Source organism: Phaethon aethereus, assembly GCF_964289735.1.
Source record: "Phaethon aethereus genome assembly, chromosome: 2".
Taxonomy (NCBI): domain Eukaryota; kingdom Metazoa; phylum Chordata; class Aves; order Phaethontiformes; family Phaethontidae; genus Phaethon; species Phaethon aethereus.
Genome location: NC_138582.1, coordinates 113,416,017 through 113,435,691, shown reverse-complemented (window position 1 = coordinate 113,435,691; position 19,675 = coordinate 113,416,017). Strand labels below are relative to the sequence as shown.

The following is a 19,675-nucleotide window of genomic DNA, read 5'->3' as shown; positions in this document are numbered from 1 at the left end:
TCTTGAAAAGCTTTGCATTGCCTGTGCCTTTGGTGGCCCTCCAGGGCTCAAAATTGGATGTTGAGGTGGAGAGGGTGGAAAAAAGGGAATTGAGTGGTGTAAGCTCTGGGCTTTCACTAGCTGCATCTTCATTAACCTGCTCTGTTAAAATAAATCTAAGATACTGTTTCTTCTGGACATTCTTAGTGGCTTGCATATTACTTCATGAAGGCAGGACAGTAACTTGTGTCTCTTCACAGTCTCAGACTATGCCTTACGCTTTGCAATTTGTTAGAATGTGCAGTTTGGGGAAGGAAGGGAGAACTGGGGTTTTTTGCTTGTTCCTCAACTTGCCCCTGATGACAGGTAATCCTCTAACTCTTGACAGAATCAAGGCACAATCAAAATCTCGTTTTAGTCAGACTGCACCGTGGCAGTATTTTACCTGTTCTGCACCTCCTGAGTGTTTTCCACCCCAAGCAGCAGTGGGAGAGTGAAGGTGCTGTCCCAAACTTGTATCTGGCAGTGCTGGTGTGCAACAGTGTCTTCTTCTGTTATATCAACCCTCAGCGTGAGCAGTGCAAGTAGCAAGCCTCTTCCTGGAATTCATAAGTTATGAAGAGTGGTCTCTGCTATGTCACGGGCTTTTTAATGATAACTGTGAGGGTGCAAATCTACCTGATTCGTGACTTACTCAGTAGTAGTAGAGGGGGCTGCTGCTGAGCTTCACCTTCACTGCTTCGTCCCTCCTGCTTTAGGTAACACCTCGTTGAGACATGGCGGAGAACTGAAGCAGCAAGAGAATCACTTTGAGAAGCTGACTTAGTCTTCTAGCCACAACAGAGCAGTCCACTGTCCTGACTTTGGTCTGCAATTGTAGAAAAGCTCCGTTTCCTGGCAGTTTGTTTATTTTTTTCAAATTCATAATACCAGCACGCACAGGGCATAACACATGACTTCTCTGGAACAGCAAGTCTTTTGCAAGATATTTATTTTGGGCTTCTGCTGAACACATGAATAAACTAGCAAAAGAAAGAAATTACGACAATGATGAGGTCAATCTTAAAGAGAAAACTGTCTCAAGAGCATCCACTTAAGTGAAATTGTCACTTGTGACAACTATGTACATTCACAGACACAGTGGGATGCAATCGATTGCTGGCTCCTTCAGCTCAATGGGAGGTGGAGAAGCAGCTGCCTTTGATTTTCAGCCTTCTTGCACACCGATGCTTTCCACCCGGGAGTGGTAAACTGGAATATTCTGACCGTCCCGCAGTTTCAAGGTGACATCCTGAAGGCACCAGCTGACATAAACCAGAAGGGATTTTTAACTTGTTTCAATCACTTTTAGTATAGTAGTAAAGTCAGTGTAGAAACAGCCGGCACGGAAAAACAAATCATTCCATGCATTCATTGCTTTTAAAAATTCTTTCAAGTGTTTTAAAACTTGGTTTGTGAGCGCCAGCTTCTGAAAGCTGTTTACCCTAATAGTGTAGCGCAGCCCAGATTTAAAGGATGCATGTTTCTATTTGTTGCAACCCGAATAAAATCCTGCCAGATATTTTTAGACAGGACATTCCTCCCCACCCTGAGCCGGTGCCTTTCTTCCTCTCCATCCTGCGGGTGCATTCCTTGCTCTGCTCCTCTCCAGCCTTGGAGCCAGACTGTGTTGCTAAGGAATTATCCTAGCTTGGAGGAGTTTGAACACTGTGCAATCACTCAGTGTGACTGCTGAAAACAACTGGGTATGAAGGTGGTTACTCAAAGGATAGGGGAAACTGTGTTTGTTGGAGGCTGGGGGGGGAGGTCTTTTCCTTCCTCAGCTCTGCTCCAAACCCGCTTATGAGGCTGTTTGTGCTGTTTTTCCAGCTGGGAAGGACTATTATTTCAGGGTACTGTGATAGAATTTTTTTCCAAAGCTCCTGGCACTTGCCCAGCTCTGTTTTTGCTGGAGTCGCTGCTGAGTATGTACAATTAGGTAATTAGGCTGCCACACCTCTATGCAATGGGTCTGCTGCAGGGCTCTTCCCTCATCAGCCCTCCGCCTCCATCCGACCTGCGACGAGCAACTGCCTCATTTAAAACAGGGCTTGAAGGAGCAACTGGTTACTCCCCTCAGCATGGCCTGGGGTGTCAGGCCTTCCCTCCACTTGCTTTGGGGCAGGCAAGTGCCACTTTGCAGGACTGGTGCCTTGGCTGCCCTCGCCTCCGGGTGCCCTCCCCATCCCTGTGCTGCCTGCGCCGGAGCGCACACTCCCTCCCAGGTCCAAACGAGCTCATGCACTCCCAATTTTCCTTTTCAGTTGCCCTCTTTTTTTAATAATTACATAAACAAGTAACGCCTGATGGACAGACTGCTCGCTCGGTCTGAAGCATTTCAGTAGCTTGGGAGCCTCAAGCTTTTGCAGAGCGCACTCACCTCCCAGTACCGGTCTGGTTGCCCCCCCCGGGTCTCCACTGCAAGCGCCCACATGCACACTCTGCAAAGCCCCACCAGGATGGCCAACTTACATGTTTGTTATTTCTCTCGGGGATTTCAGGAGTTCCGCTTTGTAGAGCAGATGGGAACAAGCCATTTTACTCTTAGTTCCTCAGCTGGGTGCACGGACACTAAGTCCTGCCTAGCCCTGAGTGGAGCTGGGTGCAGGACCCCACATGTAAGCCAAGATGGTCAAGTTTGACTGATCTGTCTGCCACAAACCCTTTCACAGAAGATGCTTCCCCCCTCTACCTTAAGCTTGCAGATACAAATGTGTGGAGAGCTCATTTTAAAACAAATCTCTGAGAGATGTATGCACTTCAATTACTGCTGTAGTCTAACATCTTGCAATCTTCTGTTATCCTCAGGGCAACTCAATGAAATAGGAGGGAACTGTTATTTCCCTCCATCTGTGAGGAGGGGATGAGGAGGAGTGAGATCAGAGCCAAGGTGTCCAGGGAAGCATAGGTGTGCAAAAAAAGGCTGGGGACCTCTGGGGTATCTCTGGTCACTAGGGAGGAGGCCAGGTCTGACCCTGACCCTCTCAAGTCCCAGTCTGGTGCCTTCCTCCCATCATTTTACACCTTCCCATAGCTATTCAGAAGAGAAATACAGTAAGTCGTGCTCATCTAATTATGAAAAGAAACCATTAACATACTGCTGGTGGCAGCTGAGCAAAAATGTTGTAGCTTTGGGTTTCTAAATAGAGCTAACAGAAGTGCCTAACAAACTCCAAGAACATGTGAGGAAGTTTGTATCTAATGAAACTTCCTCTTTTGCTATGGAAGATGGACTTTGAATTCATGTACCATTTTTTTTCTCAGTTCTAGGAATCAGTTCACACCTGACAAGAGAGGCTTTCAGGCTTTGGTATTACAAAAATGTAAAGTTGCCACTACTTCATGTGGTGTCAGATCATCCTTCTACTGTAATATATCTGTTCTAGCACTTTATATGAAGACTGTGTTTATTGCACAGCTTGAAAAAAAAAACCTGTATCATTTTTAGCTCACCTTGATAGGCTCTGATGTAATGTGTAAGATAATTCCCCTTCTGCAATACATGATACTAGACTACAGTTAGAACTGCTGTTCAATGGCCTTGCACCTTCTTAGGGAGGAAGGGACGATATGTTCCCCTGGCTCACAGTATTTCTATATATACTAAGTTATAGTTTGTAGAACACATTTCACACAAATTAAGGGCTCATGTTGTTCTGTTTGCATTCATAGGGATGAATTCAATATATTTCTCAACTAATTTACATTTTTGTTGTAATGACAGTAATAACCTTTCACAAGACCTTCAGACATGAACTTCCTCTTCCTTTGTGTGAATGATCTCAGTAACACGGATGACTAAAGCAAATACCTTGCTCCACTCTTTTCCCCTACCACTTCTCTCCCTGTGCCTATACGTTTCCCCAAGTACGCACCATCGACGGGAGTGGTCCATCTCTGAGTTAATATAGAGGTACCCTGCTGATTTTGTTCCAGATACCGGTAACTTTATCTGCAGATGTAGAAATATGTTAAAGATTCAGTGAAGCATGTTACTGAAATGGACATTTACTCCTTTGCAGTTAAAGACGCAACACCTCCCTTTTAAGTTAAACTCTTAATTTTATTTTATTTTTTTCAGAGTTTCACTAAACTTTTCAAATGGGTAATGTGTGCATTGCTATACAAGTATGCTTGTTCTGCCATATATTAATTTCGCTCTGCTGAAAGAATGTACTGTGTTACAGCTGCAACCCCCAGGGAAAACCACTCGCTCTCTGAAATATTTATGAGAAAATACCTCTCCTTAGCAGAATGCATGGCGATTCAGAAGTTACCTGCACTGTGATAGAGCTTCCCATAACCATGGCAAGCCTGTAGGCTGAGATCCTCTACAGATCAGTCCATTGATATGCATCGAGGCAATGAGATGTTCAGTGATTTTTCTCAGTGTCATAAATTCTACCACTCAGTTGTTTAACAAACAAAGCTAGGAGCTGCAGCACCAACCACAGCTAATTGCATTCGGTCTAATGTTTGAATAAAAGAAATGTTTCAAGTGTAGCATTTGCTGGTGGTACTGCAATCACAAAGGGAAAACGCCAGGGCTTCTCCAACTGGCCCAGCAGGCAGGAGCTGAGGATGTTGTGGAGTCAGTAAATTAATCTATGATATAATCATTAATAATTATTAACTACTTTATTTCATGAGAACATGAATGCTCATGAGCACGAAAAAGTGGAGAAGAAAGTTGGTGGTTTGTGTCCTGGGTGAGGTTGGCAGAAGGCAGGGTTTGACTTCACTCTGAGTCACCTGAGCAACCAGCATTCTTAAAAGATGATGCAGGAAAACATCAGTGGGACAGGTTTTCTTCTTTTCAATTAGCATAAAAGATGGTGCTTTTTTCCCCCCATATTTTTTGCCTTAGATAAGTTGCCTTGTAGAATCCCTAAAACCTGGGAAATAGGGAACCGTTTTGGCCCAGGGTATCACATGTGTAAAGTCTGTGGCTGGAGCGAGATGGAAAGCGCAATTTTAAGAGAGTTGGTTAAAGGTTGATTTTTCTTGCCCTGACAGCCCCCCTCCTTCACTGCACCATCTGACCCATTCCTTACTGCCCTTGCTTGGTCCCCAGGTCACAAAACTAGTCACCAGGAGGAACAAAATTATTCAAATGTGACAAGATCCTTCAGTGAGTTGCCCAGAATGGTCACTAGGGACATTTTGGGTCACCAGCAAAACCAGGGAAGAGCAGCCTGGATTAGGGGCTAAAAACACAGATGGAAAGTCCTCTTCAGGAAGCAACCTAGAGTGGAAGTGGACTTGCGTTTGTGATGTTTGCCTCACCCCAAATCTGGGCTGACACAAGGCAGCCTTGTGCAATACTTCAGCACCCAGTGCAGCATTCTCCAGTCGCTACGTAACCCCGACGCTTAGCCCTGCACCAGGCAGCCCTCCTCTGTGGCACAGACTTAGAGGTGCTTTTAAAAACCACACCATTTATGCTGTACTACAGTGTAGCTGGTGAGCAGCTATAAATCCCTGTTCTGAATAAAGCTTTAAAAACTAGTGTGGGATGTATCTGAGGAGAAATGGGAGGCAGCTTCTATTTTAAAGATGGATCTTGATATGTTTCTGAAAATTATTCTGTGGCTTACAGTAGGAGGAGGGGGATCGACTAACTTGGGAGGTCCCATGGCATTCTGTGACGTGCCCATATAGCACAACATGAATAGCTGCTCTATTTCTAGTCCCTCGCATTAGAGCATAGATTTATGTTCTGGAAATCCATTCCTCTTCCAAATCAACTGGCATCTCACCCTACTGCCTTCCAATGCTCCCAAGTCACTTGTGACCTGCTGAAGATCCCCTAGCTGATCTCTTGTCACCTGGCACCTTGGGAAGCCACCTTGTGACACCACCTCCCCAACGTTACCTGTGCTCTTTCTGTGTCCACACGGTTACTCCCATCCATCAGTCGGATGTTGTGAACCTTAAGAGGGGGTGCACCCAGGGCTTCCAGGGCATCGGGATTGCTGTTCAATTGCTCCAAAGCCTGCTGATAATACTGAGTCCTGGCAAAACTCTCTAGGTGACAGAAACAGGGTAGTTAGGAGACTATCCACTTAAAATCAAAATATAAGTAATAAAAATAAAAAGACACTTCCTCCAGACTGCCACACCCTCCCTGAAAAACACTCTGAAACTATTAATTAGGAGAAAGCTGGCTAAAGGAGGAAACACACCCATACATCAGAGCAGCAGTGCTGAGCCTCAATGTTATTCAGCTCACTTAAGTGAAGAGGGCTCTGAATACAGCTTGTTCCACACTGATACACAGTTCAGCTTATGGCTGCATCTCTCTGCTTTTCATATGTTTGTACATCAATTAAAAAAAGGAACAAAAAAAGCGTAAGGATGAATATCTGAAAATGTTCTGAATGTAATACAATTTTTTTTAAAGGAGATACAGAAAATACTTTTAAAATGGAGAATATTTCACAGACATTAGTGTGAGACAGGAACAGCTGCTGCTGTGAAACTCTTGCTTCAGTCTTGATACGGCTTTTCAAGTGGCAGCCATGAAGCTGTAACTCTACTAATGGATGCATTAAAAGGGAGGCACAAGAAGCACCATTAGAGTTAATGGTCAAGCAGCAACAACAGCACAGTAGACTGGATGCTGTGATGTTGGCATATGGAGGACAATTGTAGTAGGTTGCTATTTATCAATGTCTGGTTACTACATATAGCTGGGAAATGCTGTCCATTGGTGACCGCTGCACGAGGTAGAGCTGTGAGGCTGGAAATGTGCCGACCCTCCTTATGGAGGCAGAGACTTGCTTGTAAACAGTTTTAAGGCTTGCCTGCTGAGATTTCTAGACATGCTTCACACCAGCCTAACTGCACTCTCTCAACAAGAAAAGCTAACAGTGTGTGTGTGAAAAGCCTACTCTGGCAACTTTGCTCTCGCCTTCCAAAGAGTTTAAAACAAGGTGTAAGGTTTGTTTCCTGGTCTCTTGCCTGTCGGTGAGGCAGAAGGATGCTGTCCCCTCTCCCTAATTAGAGGCAACCCCTGTGGGCAGGCAGTATCCAGTTGACATAGAAACAGCTTTGCCAGGCTGCAGCCTGCACTGGTCCTCTCCCACCCCCTGGGCCATCCTAAGGAGCTCCAGCAAAAGGGGTTGCAGCACACCAGCCCTTCAGTGCCTATGGATCATGGCAAGCAGCCACCCAGACCATGTTAAAAGTATGTTGTGCTCATCCTGCAGGTTGGAAGGAAAATGGGTTTGAGTTTCCTGGCGCTCCTTTCTCAGCTGTTCCTTGTCAGCATCTTGTATATTGGACATAAAATGACCGACAAATCTGTTCACATGTTGTCAGTAAGCGAGCTGAAAGGATGCTGGGGTTGGCTGGGGAGACTGCTCCCGTGAGGAGGGTGTGGAGATGAAGAGGGTGAGTAGAAGAGGGATTACCTGAGTGTTTGTACAAGGTTTCACAGAGACCACCAGGCAAACTTCCCTTCAGCCTGAAGGAAGGGGAGGGAAGCACCCCTCTCTCCCTGCTCCCACCACTATGGAAGCCATTTGCACCTCACAGGTCCCAGTATAGGCCAGTTCTGTGCACTGGAATAGCAGAAGGAACTGGGATAACCTTGGGCCAAGGGAGGGGCCAGGTGTTTGTCCCCTGTCTGTTGGAGGCTACAGAAGGACACACTCTGCAGCAGAAAGTGTCCTTTCAACAGCCCAGTTGGCTTGTCACCAAGTTACCGGACAGCTACTTGATGGCCACCAATATTGCAACAGAGCAAGAAGTAGCCATCACATTGCACCACTTGATTGCACAGTTAAGTGATGGGGGGAACCAGCCCTTTGACCTTCTGTATAGCACAGGGGGTGACTTTTTTTTTGCCCCCAGAGATTCCTAGATAACAATGCTAAAGCTGAAAATTAAAAAATGCTAATGTCCTTGTTAAAGCCAGATTCAATGTTTTAAAGCATAAGAGGATCATCTATCTGTCATGTATTCCAGAGCTTGAAGGCATGAGCTGTCTAAAATTAAAGCCTGCCTTCCAGCCTTGTCTGATTTGTTATTAATATGGGTAAAATGAAGGGGGTTTTAGAGATTATCTGAGGGCTTGAGGAACAAGCTTGGCTACACTTTTCTGGCAGCATCCTTTGATACAGGGTAGGTGAAAAGCAGTACCATTTGATAGTAACAGCAAGGGAGAGGCAAAGGGACAAGAGGCCTATAGCACTCCCCGGGAGAGAGGCAAAGCCTATTTCTGATCTGATGCTAAATATCTAGAAACCATTTTAGAAAAAATAAACATCTATCATTTGGACTAGTAATTTGGGTTCTTGGCTAAAGACACATAGAAACTAGAGCTGTCTATAAACAGCAATGGCACCTGTCCAGCTTTTCTCTCCTTGTCCTGGTCTTCTCAATGCTGAGCTTATCTGCCTTTTATTCAGGAGAGATTAATGATGTCTTAGCACTTCGCAGGCGTGTTGTGTTTAAGGGCCAGCAGCACAGAGAGATTTACAGATAAAACCGCTAGACTTCAATACTGTGTCACAGATGGTCCTCTTTTCCAGCCCAGTTGTAAAATCTCAGTAAGAAATTAAACCTGCATTACTGCCTAAGTTTTTCACTTCAACCTCACCCTCAGGAACCCCCCCCAGAAATCAGACTTTCTCCTGACCACAAAAGTCTGCTTCCTATGCAATACCCACCTCTGGAAATGTGTGTAGCAATGCTTGGGAGAGCAGCAGCCCTGGGGCTGAACAAAGCGGAGCCCGCGGAGGCAGAGCCCAGAGGCTCAGCCGCACTTCCCTTAACTTCATCTGCTTTTCACATCTTGCATGCTGCTATTTTCCCTGCTACACAAAAGCAAATGAAAGGGGCAGAGGAGAAATAAGGTTGCTAACAGCACCAAGACTTACTTTGCATAAGATTATACATCACGATGCATCCACCGCCACTGAACAGTCCCATGAAAACAGCCATTTGCTGCAGTTTTCTTAGAGAAGCTGGCATTTTTCCTCCCTGAAAAGAGAAAGGGAAGACATTTGTTGTAAAAGAAAAAAGCTAAAGGGTTATTTCCCCCCTCCTCCTCTTTCCCAAAAGCCCTTCCCAACCAAGCCTGAATGAAAGCGCAGTGCATAGGCATCAGGCTCTTGCTTGCTGGGGCCCCACCGCGCGCCCAGAAGGAAGGGTGGTGAGAACAGAGCAAACCGGGGACCCAGCTGGGTTGAATGTGCATATTCAACTTCCTTCAGCGATGCCACCACTTTGCTAATTGCCAAGAAGAAAATGACCTCCCCAGTGTGGCCAGGGGCCAGCACCATGGCACGTTGTCAGGGGGGCTCCCGGTGCCTGTGCGGTCGCTCGCACACTGTGAGCATTCAGGCTCTGGGGGCTAGATTTCTCTCGAGTAAACTCCTCTAAAGTAAACAGGCTCGCGGCAGGGCTGGATTTGGCCTGGAGTGGTAAGGGACAGAGCCAATCCAGCACTGTGCCAGCAAAGATAATGGAGCCAGGGTGTGTGTATTCTGTTGTGTTGTTTTTTTTCCCAAGCCGTGGATAAACAGGAAAGCTCTTGCAAGCTGTTTTTCTTCCTTCCTGCACCCCCCCAGCCCAAGCTTGCCCTTTTAATGAGTCATAATTTTGGCATTTGAATGAATGACCCAGCAGAATAAGACACACCTCTGAGAAAGTCAATCTACTAAACAATTCCATGGTTTGGGTAAGAGGGGAACTGTGTGGCCTGAAGAGTCTGAGATAATGTTCCTGCCCACAGCAGGTTACTAGGAGTCGAGCCGAGTCGTCAGTGGGAGAGTAGCACGTTGCTTCAGGCTGTGGCAGGATGGGACTTGATCAAGCATCGAAGTATTGGCTGATGCTGTTGCTTCTCTTGCAGCTGGGATGGTAGGGAGGAATGGTCTTGACAGCAATTAAAAAAAAAAATAGCTAAAGGCTGCCCTTTCTGATGTAGGCACATAGACGGCTGAACACTTGGGGAAGCTGTATGGGATTTCTAATCCCAAAGGCTTCACGCATCAATCCTGGTGCCATGATGGTGTGACTTAAGTGTTACTCAGCCAGAGCTGGTTAATAAACTAAGGCCCAAACCAGTTACAGAAATGTGACCTGGGCAAGGCTGTTTGAGTCCTGTTGTGAAAACCACCTCTAGCATCCCTCAGGTATGCGTTAGTCAGGTATTGCTCAGACGACAACCATGGTTTAGAGAGGGTGGAGAGGCAAATGTTAGGACTCCTTCCCATCGTGGCTGGGTCAGGGTGACACGGGCAGCCTCCCTCTGCTCACCATTCTGCTGACATGCCTGTACACCATCTCTTGTATCCTCTAGTCTGAAGGAAACCATGAACACAACCCAGGTACAACTTTCATCTACTGCCCTGTCGGCTCTAGCATTCAATCATAACACATGCTATCCCACAGTCAAAGGCTTTCCTTGTTAATAGTTCTCTTGATTTTAAGAGCTCTTAAGTTTACTGTTTAATTTACTTCAAATTTATGGACGGCTAGTAATGGTAGCAACCCACAGAAGCGTGTGGGTATTATATCTCTTTTTAAGCCCCAAAATCCCCAAGTCAGTCATCATCTCTCTCACTCCTGATCTGTTTCTCTGATAAGTTTTCTTCTTCACTTCCCCTGGGGAACTTGAGCAGCGTAAGAAGTTGCAGCAGAGGAAGTAAGAGTGTGTTCTTACAGAGAAACGGTGGTAGTCATTTCACAAGGACAGTGAGAGCTTTTTGCTTGCCCACTTATGTTTGCAACTTTCCTTAAATTGCAATTTATAACATTAGTTTCCCTCGCACAAACCACAAAATCTGGTTAATAACCAACTTTCCCGTAAGATCTGTCTGGCCAGGAGGAGGGTCTGACACCAACACCACATAATAGCGAGAGGGGAGAAAAAAAAAAAAAGTGGTAAATCTGGAGAGAGGATCAGATGTAACAGGCTGTGACCTGCGGCATTTGTTTTTGCCCCTTTCAAAGTTGTGGCCAGGCAAAATTTGCTTTCTGTGATGAAATTCAGTGTAATTGAATGCAAATGTCTGAGGGGGGTGTGGGGGATGCTGCCAGCAGTTTGCCGAGTAGAACTGGGAAGATGTGGAGCTCTTGCACCAGCGAGGAGGTTTTGACTGAGGCTCAGGGGACCTGCCTAGCAAAGGGCGGAAATTAGAGGCTCTGCAACTTGCCGTCAGCACGTTTGAGGTTTGTTAGGTCTCACGGTCTGCTTGCACCCAAACAAGCGGGATGGAAAGTAAGAGGAGCTTCATGCTGGTCGGTCACGTGCTCACGCGAGCTCTCATCGCCACCTCTGCTCACAGCAGGTCAGCAGCCACAAGTGCCCTGATGGGGCCGTGCCCAGGCAGTGACATCTGGCAAGGGAGCTCGGCAGCTGAGAAACGGCGATCCCGGTGAGCACTGCTGCCCCATGCAGCACTCCCCGGTGCCCTTGATGTGCTGCCCCTGCCTGCAGCCATTGCCCATTGCGGGTCCTGGTGAGGCAGGGATGTGGGGGGCTGAGGTGCACCCAAGTTGTGCAGCCCATACCGGCTCTGTGAAGGTCCTCATTGCTGTAACAGGGAGAGTATCTCCACTGCTTGCTTTCTGTCACGGTGGGAAGCCTACAGGCTGGACCACCCCATCCCCAGGATAGCCCTTGATGCTCTCCTCCCACTTGTTTCTCAGCTGTTTTCCCAAGCCAGTCCTATGACAGCACGTCGTAGGAAGAGGTGCAGAGCTATGCATTTTAACAACCCTCTCAAAACCTTGCCAACATTCTCTTTGACCCCACAATTCCCTGTTAGCTTCCAAAAGCAAGGACAGAGGTGTCCTTGGAGCCCAGTGCATCCCTTACAGGGGGGCTACTGCTCCCCTTCCTTACCATCATGGTCCCTTGTGGCATGCCTCTCCAGATACTGCATCTAAATCCTTGAGCATCCCTCAGCATGCAGCTGCAGATGACTTCTGAATGATGACACTGAAGACAACAATGGTGTCAGCTTGTGGAAGACTGAAATGTAGTTAGGAGCCTGCGAGGACTCATGACTAGGATTGCTGCCCTCTGGCCAACTATGTTTGCTGCTCCCATCTGCTGCTCTGCTGAAGTCCCACAGAGGTGGCTCACTAGGCAAAGGGAAGCAGACACATGCCCAGAGGTGTGCCTCCTCTCCTAGGCCTTTCTGAAAACTACTTACAGCGTGCAAAGGGAAGGACCCCTTGCCTTCATTCGCCACAAAGAGAGTAACTGTAAGAAAGATGATACATTTAAGAGAATCTTATAGATACGGCGTGCAACTGCCTCTTAAGGAGGGAAGTTCATGTTGCTATCTGTGGCAGAGATCTCCCCTCAGAACCTGTTATACCACTAAAAAGTATGCAAGTCAATTGGTGGAAAAACAGATTTCTTCACAGCCAGTAATTAAAAAAAGCACAATTTCCAAACTACATTTTTCTGCAAAAACATCTTTTCACCCGCACTATTTGCAGCAGTAAGAAAGATTAAGTGGAGATTAGCACACACAAAAACACCGAGCCTAGAGTTACCAAAAGAAGAGACATTAAATCATTATAAGTAGAGTTCTCTAAAAATAAATATTAAAGACCAGAGCTTCCTAACAAGGGCACTATTTATTTTGTGCCTTGGAAATAGTAAGATATGGTGGAGAAGGTAGTATTCAGGCTTGACTTTGAAACTAAGCGGGACTCAAGCAGTTAACAAGATTTAACAAACCCAGAGAGGTGGAAGACTCCTAGGGTCATATGCAAAATGGTGGGTTACTGCAACAATAAAGTCTGTTTTTAATTAGACTTTGTTTTTTCCACAGAGGATCTTCTAAAAATAGGCTGGGCTTAGGAGATTCTCCCTTATTTCAGCAAATTCAGATTTTCTGTTTTGGTGTTTGAAATTTGTGTGGCAGAGGTTGGTCTCAGGCACCTCCACCACAGGCAGGTAGCAGTGAAGCAAGGGCATTTTCACCAAGCCAAGAGCATTCATTTCATTTGCCTCAGACCTGAGTGAGGGAGCTGGGGCTGCAGGTTCTTTGGGGAAGGCATTACTTCTTCCTTCTTCTCCTCGCACTACCAAGTTCCACCAGTACCTCCAACTTCTGGGTGCTATCACAGATGAAACAGTAAACAATAATGTTGCTCTGAAATCAGAGAGAAGCAACTTGATCCATGCAAACTTGGTGTGATCACTGCTGGCTATCTCAATTTGGGCCACTGCCTACCTGCCTGGCCAAGACAATATACTGCCAGGCCACCAATACATGCAGCTGGGAGCCTTTAAACCACTTTGAACTACTATAGTCCTGAGGTGTTGGCATGACATACTAAATTTGAGTGGCAAAAGACTACTATTAAACTTATAAATAGGCCTGAACACAGACCTGAGTGTCTAACTTCAAAGCGGGAACTGTTGCCTAACCCTTCTGCAATGAAACTCTCCTTTAGGCTGGTGGGATTTGAGTCGGCCTCAGGTCCAGCTTTTCTGCAAGCCACCCAGGTAGTCACGGAAGTCCCAGGAGATGTGGGTAATGTCAGGCAAACCACACACAAGCAGATACCTGTATTTCACATTCTTGCCCATCCATTGATCTTGTAAGATCCATAAGGCATCTGGGTGAGCCAATTTCTATACTAATAACATGCCAGGACAACATTTAGAGACAGCTTCTTGACACTCACTGTCTACGAAATACCCTCATCATCGGTATGGTCACCAAAGAGAGGACAGTACAGCAGAAGTGTTTCAACAGGATCATCAATTCAGCATATTATTTTCCCCCTTTTCATGGAAATAGCCTCAACATACTATTTACCTCATTTCTGAGAAGTAAGAGCGCAAATTGTGCCCCCTGCCAGCATGTTCAGAAATACCAAAGACACTGCATGTACGATCTGCCTTCACCAAAACCTCAACAACTTGTAGGAAAGAAGTTTGCTTAATTCACAGTCAAACCAAAAGTAGGAGTAATACTTTCTTCCTCATGGCACGTAGGGAGGTAAACCACCTTTTTAGCTTTTCTCCTAAGTTGCAAAGATGATACAACCTAATTTGCTCGGTCTTTTTGAAGGCCAGGCTCACATGCCAGCCAGTTCAACAACCCGCTCCATATCATCTCCCAAGACAACTAGAGCTGCCCATGCTTTGTACTGAAATATGAGGGATATCGCAGAGAAGAGGTATGACTAGGGTGTGTTATTGGAGAAGCAGGATAATTATACCTACAGTGTGACCCATTTTTGCTGTTATTGGAGCACGGTGTTATAGGTTAATGCCTAATAATCTGTCATTAACATCCTTAATCGTATGTTTCTGTAATTGGACACTATGGAGGAGGGAGAAAGGTGTGAATATTCACCTTTTGTGTTTTAGAGGTGAATTGCAAAGGATTTAAGAGTAAGAATTCGTAAGTAAGGTAACTGAGAAAGTTGCATCCAAGGTGCAGGAAGAAAAGATCAGTGATGTTTATGTTTTTAACAGTGAGTGGTTTACCTGAGAAAGCTATAGGATAGCTTCTTGGCTTCCCTGCTGCTGGGAGTGAGGCCACGAGTGCTGCAATCTAAGGTTCAAAAGAATTGCTCTATGCTGTACCTGTGCCTCCCCACAGCATACATCACAGCCAGCTTCCAAACGGGCACACTAAAACAAAAGAATCACATAAAGAAATAGCAAATATAGTCCTTTGACTGTCTCATGCTGTCATGATGAGAGAGAATAGCACTCCGTGCTTAGCAAGAGCTTAGCAGAAGTCGACTGTCAAGCCAGGGAGGTTTTCATAGTGTGCTGTGTATTTTCTGTATATAGTTTCCTAGAATAGGTTCACTGAACCTGCAAGGTAAGCGATCAGTGAAGAGTACCAAATCATTTTCCATGGAAAGATCAAAGAGCTTGCAATGCTTTCTATGCAGTGGTAACTACTTAGTTCTCTTGCCAGTCTGTGGGCATTTATCTGTGTCCAATACATTAATTATGCCAAAGACACCGACAGGTTCTCAAAGCCAAAAACAACAACCTATCTAGCTTTAAGTCAACTTAGTAAATCCTGAGATGGGGAAAAAACATCAAGAAACACAAGGAGTCTGTAATAACCTTCTTGGCTAACAGGTCACACGTTACCTTGTAAAGAGAAAAGAAAATGGTCACAAAAGTTCACAGAAGTACTGCAGACATCATTGGGTTAGAAACTGTACGTGGCTACGTTAAAAGTTAGTACCTGACTGGAAGTTTACAGTCTCTAACTCCAATCCTGCTAAGGTTTATGACTGTCTGTAGTCTTATTAACTTCAATAGTATGATCCACATGTATGCATTAAATAGGCATGCAGTAGACAATGACCTAAAGGAACTGAATGCTGGGGGAGGCAGTCACAGGGAAAAAATGTTTAAGGCAGGAAAATAGTATAAATCATATGGTGCTTGCTCCCTTGTAATGTGTCTGCTTCCGGAAATGAGGGGGTAAAAGATGTGATCTACTCTGCTGTGATCAGCATGGAGCCCAATTTACAAAGCCTGAAAAAATACCATCAGAGATGGGAAGGTTTGCAGCCCTAAGGCCAAACACCTTGCTGATATAATGCCTTTTATTATATAGTATTATAGCAGTACACACTTCTGGCATTTCACAAACACTTTGCTCTTACTCATACTTCCTACTGAAAACCAAAAATAAATAAAATGCTACCCTAAATCCCCCCAGATTCTCAGATGTGGTAAGTTTATTTCAAGTGCCCAACTTTATACCCTCCCCAGAAGGGCCCCTCCTTCAAAAAAAGCTGACCCTACCCTTCTTCTGAAAGTCAAATCCCTTTGAAATACATCAGATCAACACTTAAAGCCTAAGGCTTTGAGGAAAACTAATTACTTCCGAACATCTTGGACACTTGGATCATTTCCAGAAGTTGGTCTTTGCCCATATGAGCAGAACTGGTTCAGCTAAATCTGTTAACACAAATTAAGATCTGGGGAAAAAATAACCTCAAAGACTCGTGACTCTTTAATAAGCATTGAACACCAAAACCAGCACAAGACCAACGGGGATTCTGACCTAGAAACATTCTATTCTCAGAAAGACAAAAAGGGGAAAAAAGTTATGATAGGAATGATTAAAAAAAAAAAAAGAAAGAAAACGCCTATAATACTTGAAGGTTTCTATTCAGACAGATCCAGCTTGTTAACTTGTGCACAGAGCTGTGTGAGATGGAGAGAGCAAAAGGGTGAAGGAAGTGGTGGAACCTGCCACACTGTTTGCACGTGCAGCATCTGGAGTCAGACCCTTAACTTGGTCTGAGGAGTAGCTACGATTATCCATCCACCCTTGGAAAAGGAAAAGATATGCTGGGTGCTCACAAGACAGTTGGATGTGAATCAGCTTCTCTTCCAAAAAATGAGTCAGGGCAAGAGGAATTTCAGAGAACAGCTGACTGCAATCCATATTTTCCTCCTCAGAACGTGTGTGGGAAAAGATCTGAGGGAAAAATTCTCTCTCTGTTCCATGCTTTAAATGACGTTTCTATTTTGTTCACTAAAACTTAGGTCCATCTATAGCTCCCATTAGGTAAGGCAGGGATTTTTTTTTCATTTTGCAGAGCTGTGTCAGAAAAACACTTTTACATACTGCTGATGTGTGAGATTTTTCAAAACATTGGGTACTTTGTGTATGCTCAACAGGTGATACCTTTACAGGATCATTGTTTCCTAAAAGTGCTAGGATGTTTGAAAATTAGGCTGCTTTATGGCATTTTCAAGATACACCCTGACGAGTAGCTTTCAAATAGGGCTGCTAACAACATACCTTATTTCCTCATAAACTTATTGCTATCATAATCTTCAAATACTTGTTTGTGGGGTTTGTTGATCAAATTGCTAGATTACCAAGGGCTAAATAAAATTAAATTTGGCGAATGTGGCATACACGAGACACATAGGTGTGCTCTGATCCATTAGAAAGGGAAATAGGACCAGTTAGTGGGGAATCACTGCTGCGCATGATGCTGTCAGGGATCCATGCCCACAGACTTCTTAAATTGAACGCTCCAGAGGAAAGACTTTTCCTTTGACCACAACACACACATTTTTCTGTTTGTTTTTGTTTTCTTTTCTCATCCCATGTTACTCAGCTCTCTCTTTGTGGGAATTAGGAAAAGTGATAAAAAGATACCATCACATTTATGCAACATTACTCCCAGGGACCTCTGCTTAGATAGAAAAAGCCCCTACTCAGTGTTACTTCCAGTTTATCTGTGGCTTTTACAGCTCATACGATACCAGCCCAGACAAAGCAGAAGATGGTGCTACCAGGTTTCACAAGCAGCTCAGGGACTGACTCACTGTATCGCTGTGGCTAAACCCATAAACTTCGGGTGTCTCAATTCACACATGTAAAAATAAGTGTCTAAACACTTCCTGGTTCCTACTTCGCTGGAAGATGGCAACATTTAACGGATGCAAAATGCTCTGACAGCCTAAGATGTAATTTTACTTAGGTATGAAATTGCCCATGTGCAGTACACGTATGTTAAGAGGCATGACAATGCGGACCAGAAAAAAAAAAAGTATTTTGCAGCCTGGCACAGGGCGTGTTGTAGGACCAGCAGAATAATTACAGCAGCCACAGTTGGCACTTAATAGAAAATTAAAGAAGCTGTTAACAGGTCATTAATGATCTGTGACTACCTGCCTTAATAGTATTCTTCAGTCGACAGGCATGAGGGTGAGGGGGTGGAGGAAATGGTCACACCTTCTTCTAAGTCATTGTAGAAGGCTGATACCCTTATTTTTCATCGCTTTGTAATCTGCTTGTTTACTTCCCCTGCTGTCTCTTCCGACTGGCTCCTCTCTTGCTGCTAGCTCTCACACCAAAGGACTTCAAGGCTTTTGGCCAGAGAAGCCAGCAGCTGTACCTGCAACTGCCAGTCCCAGGGGAAAGCCAGCCCTCTCTGCAGTGTCCCAGCCTGGTAGCTGTTTCCCTGCTGTTCAGAGTTGCCTCTAAACACTTCTCCTGAGCATATGCTCCTACTTTTGAAGATTATTTTATCTGCAAGGCATCCCTGTCCATTTACAACACACTATGACTTGTTCCCTTGCATCTTGCTCCTTGCCTTCTCTGCATGTAGGCAGATGTTTGGAGGAGGAGAGAAAAGCAACTTGTTTCCCTGCTTCTTCAGACAAACACACGCTCTCCAGAGCAGACAGATGCCTTAACGTCAGATCCAGGGCATCAATTCATCTTTTTGGGTTCAGCTGTAGCGTATAAAGCATTTGCTGGCTCTGGTCTAATGCTTTTTGACATTGTCAGGCCCCCTTCAGTGAGCTACTGCCTTGTAACCAACTTGACAGCAAGTATTGTTCTATGTTTATTAATACCATACGTGCTATCTTCAAACTGACATGTTCCAAGGCCAGGCATCAGCTGTGCTCAGCTCTGGCTTAAAAAAAAATGTTCAGACAACAGCACAGACCTCCTGCTGCTAACAAGTAAATAAATAAATAAAAATAGGCCTTTACCATGCTGCTGCCACATCTTTTTACCCTTTCAATCTCAATTTTGCAATATTTTTTTCTTTTTCTCAGCATCTTAAAATTTGAAGTACCCACTTCCCTGCACCCTCCTCTTTTTGGCTTCTTTAGGAAAGGGCTTTTTTTTTTCCCAGTCTTCTTTCAATTTATTCCTTTCTGTTTCTTTTGCATACAAACTTAAATTCCAGTAACTTGAATCTACATAAAAGTTAATTAACTTCAGCAACTGGTTTTCCTTTCTTTTTTTTTTTTGGAATGCAGATTTTTTTACTATAGCCACTATAATTTCCTATTACTTTTAAAATGTTCAGCTTAATGGGTTATGTTTACTTAGTCAATAAGCTGACGATGCCCATGACAGGACCAGAAGCGTTTGGTTAGCAGCAGGGAGGAAAAAAAAATCAATAACTCCAAGCACTTGGCAGCTTTGTGGGCAGGAAATCATTTGTATTCTCTGGTTTAAATCAATGACCTTCTTTTCTTTGCTGTTCCAACAGGAAATTATAAACTCTGCGAACACTATTTGCATAGTGCCTTCTGCAGTACACTTGTATATGCCTGGGCAAAACAATATGTTAACCCCAGCAGTGCTTCTCTGAGGTCTCCGTTAGAGAAACCTGGGCACTTTAGCACAGAGCTTTTCACCTGCAGGCAGTTGTATTTATTAGAAGCAGAGGCAGAATAGAGCAAGATGTGAAAAGAGCTCCTTCTCTACTTCCAATGGCACCATCAAAAGATGAAGGCATTATTATTAGATAACAGGGTTGTCTATTGCAGAGTATGAAAACGTGCCATCTTTGCAGGAAGATGTATTTTCAGTATGACAGACACAAACTTGCTACTTAGACACTAAAGCTGTAATTGCACTTTTGCGTCTTGCTTGACAGGGTTGCCCTGATGTGCCACGTATGGTTTGAAATTGCTGTACCTTTGCTTACACTCTATAATGCTGAGCTGAGTTCATGTTTGTGAAAGGTTCAGCCTTCTCTATCCTGCCCTTTTGCTAAATGTACTTAAGAAAGAAAAAGAAATTGCCACCTTGTCTTGCCTTGCTGATGGGAAGCCATTCCAGGAAGGTAATGTTCTGAAGAAAAGGCAGTGTTGAGCCCGGCACTGAACTTGCCTTCTAAATTTTTCTGCTGCCCACCACTGCACTAA

At 44.7% G+C, this 19,675-nt stretch overlaps 1 protein-coding gene across 1 annotated transcript; it reads right to left on the bottom strand.

The window, feature by feature from the left end:
* Window positions 1-1,186: 1,186 nt before the first annotated feature.
* On the bottom strand, window positions 1,187-9,365 carry COA1 (cytochrome c oxidase assembly factor 1; the record flags this gene model as incomplete). Its single annotated transcript, XM_082015128.1, is given in 6 exon segments — window positions 1,187-1,283; window positions 3,894-3,970; window positions 5,894-6,045; window positions 8,904-9,002; window positions 9,279-9,318; window positions 9,321-9,365. Coding segments are annotated over 6 exon segments (510 nt in total).
* Window positions 9,366-19,675: the final 10,310 nt, after the last annotated feature.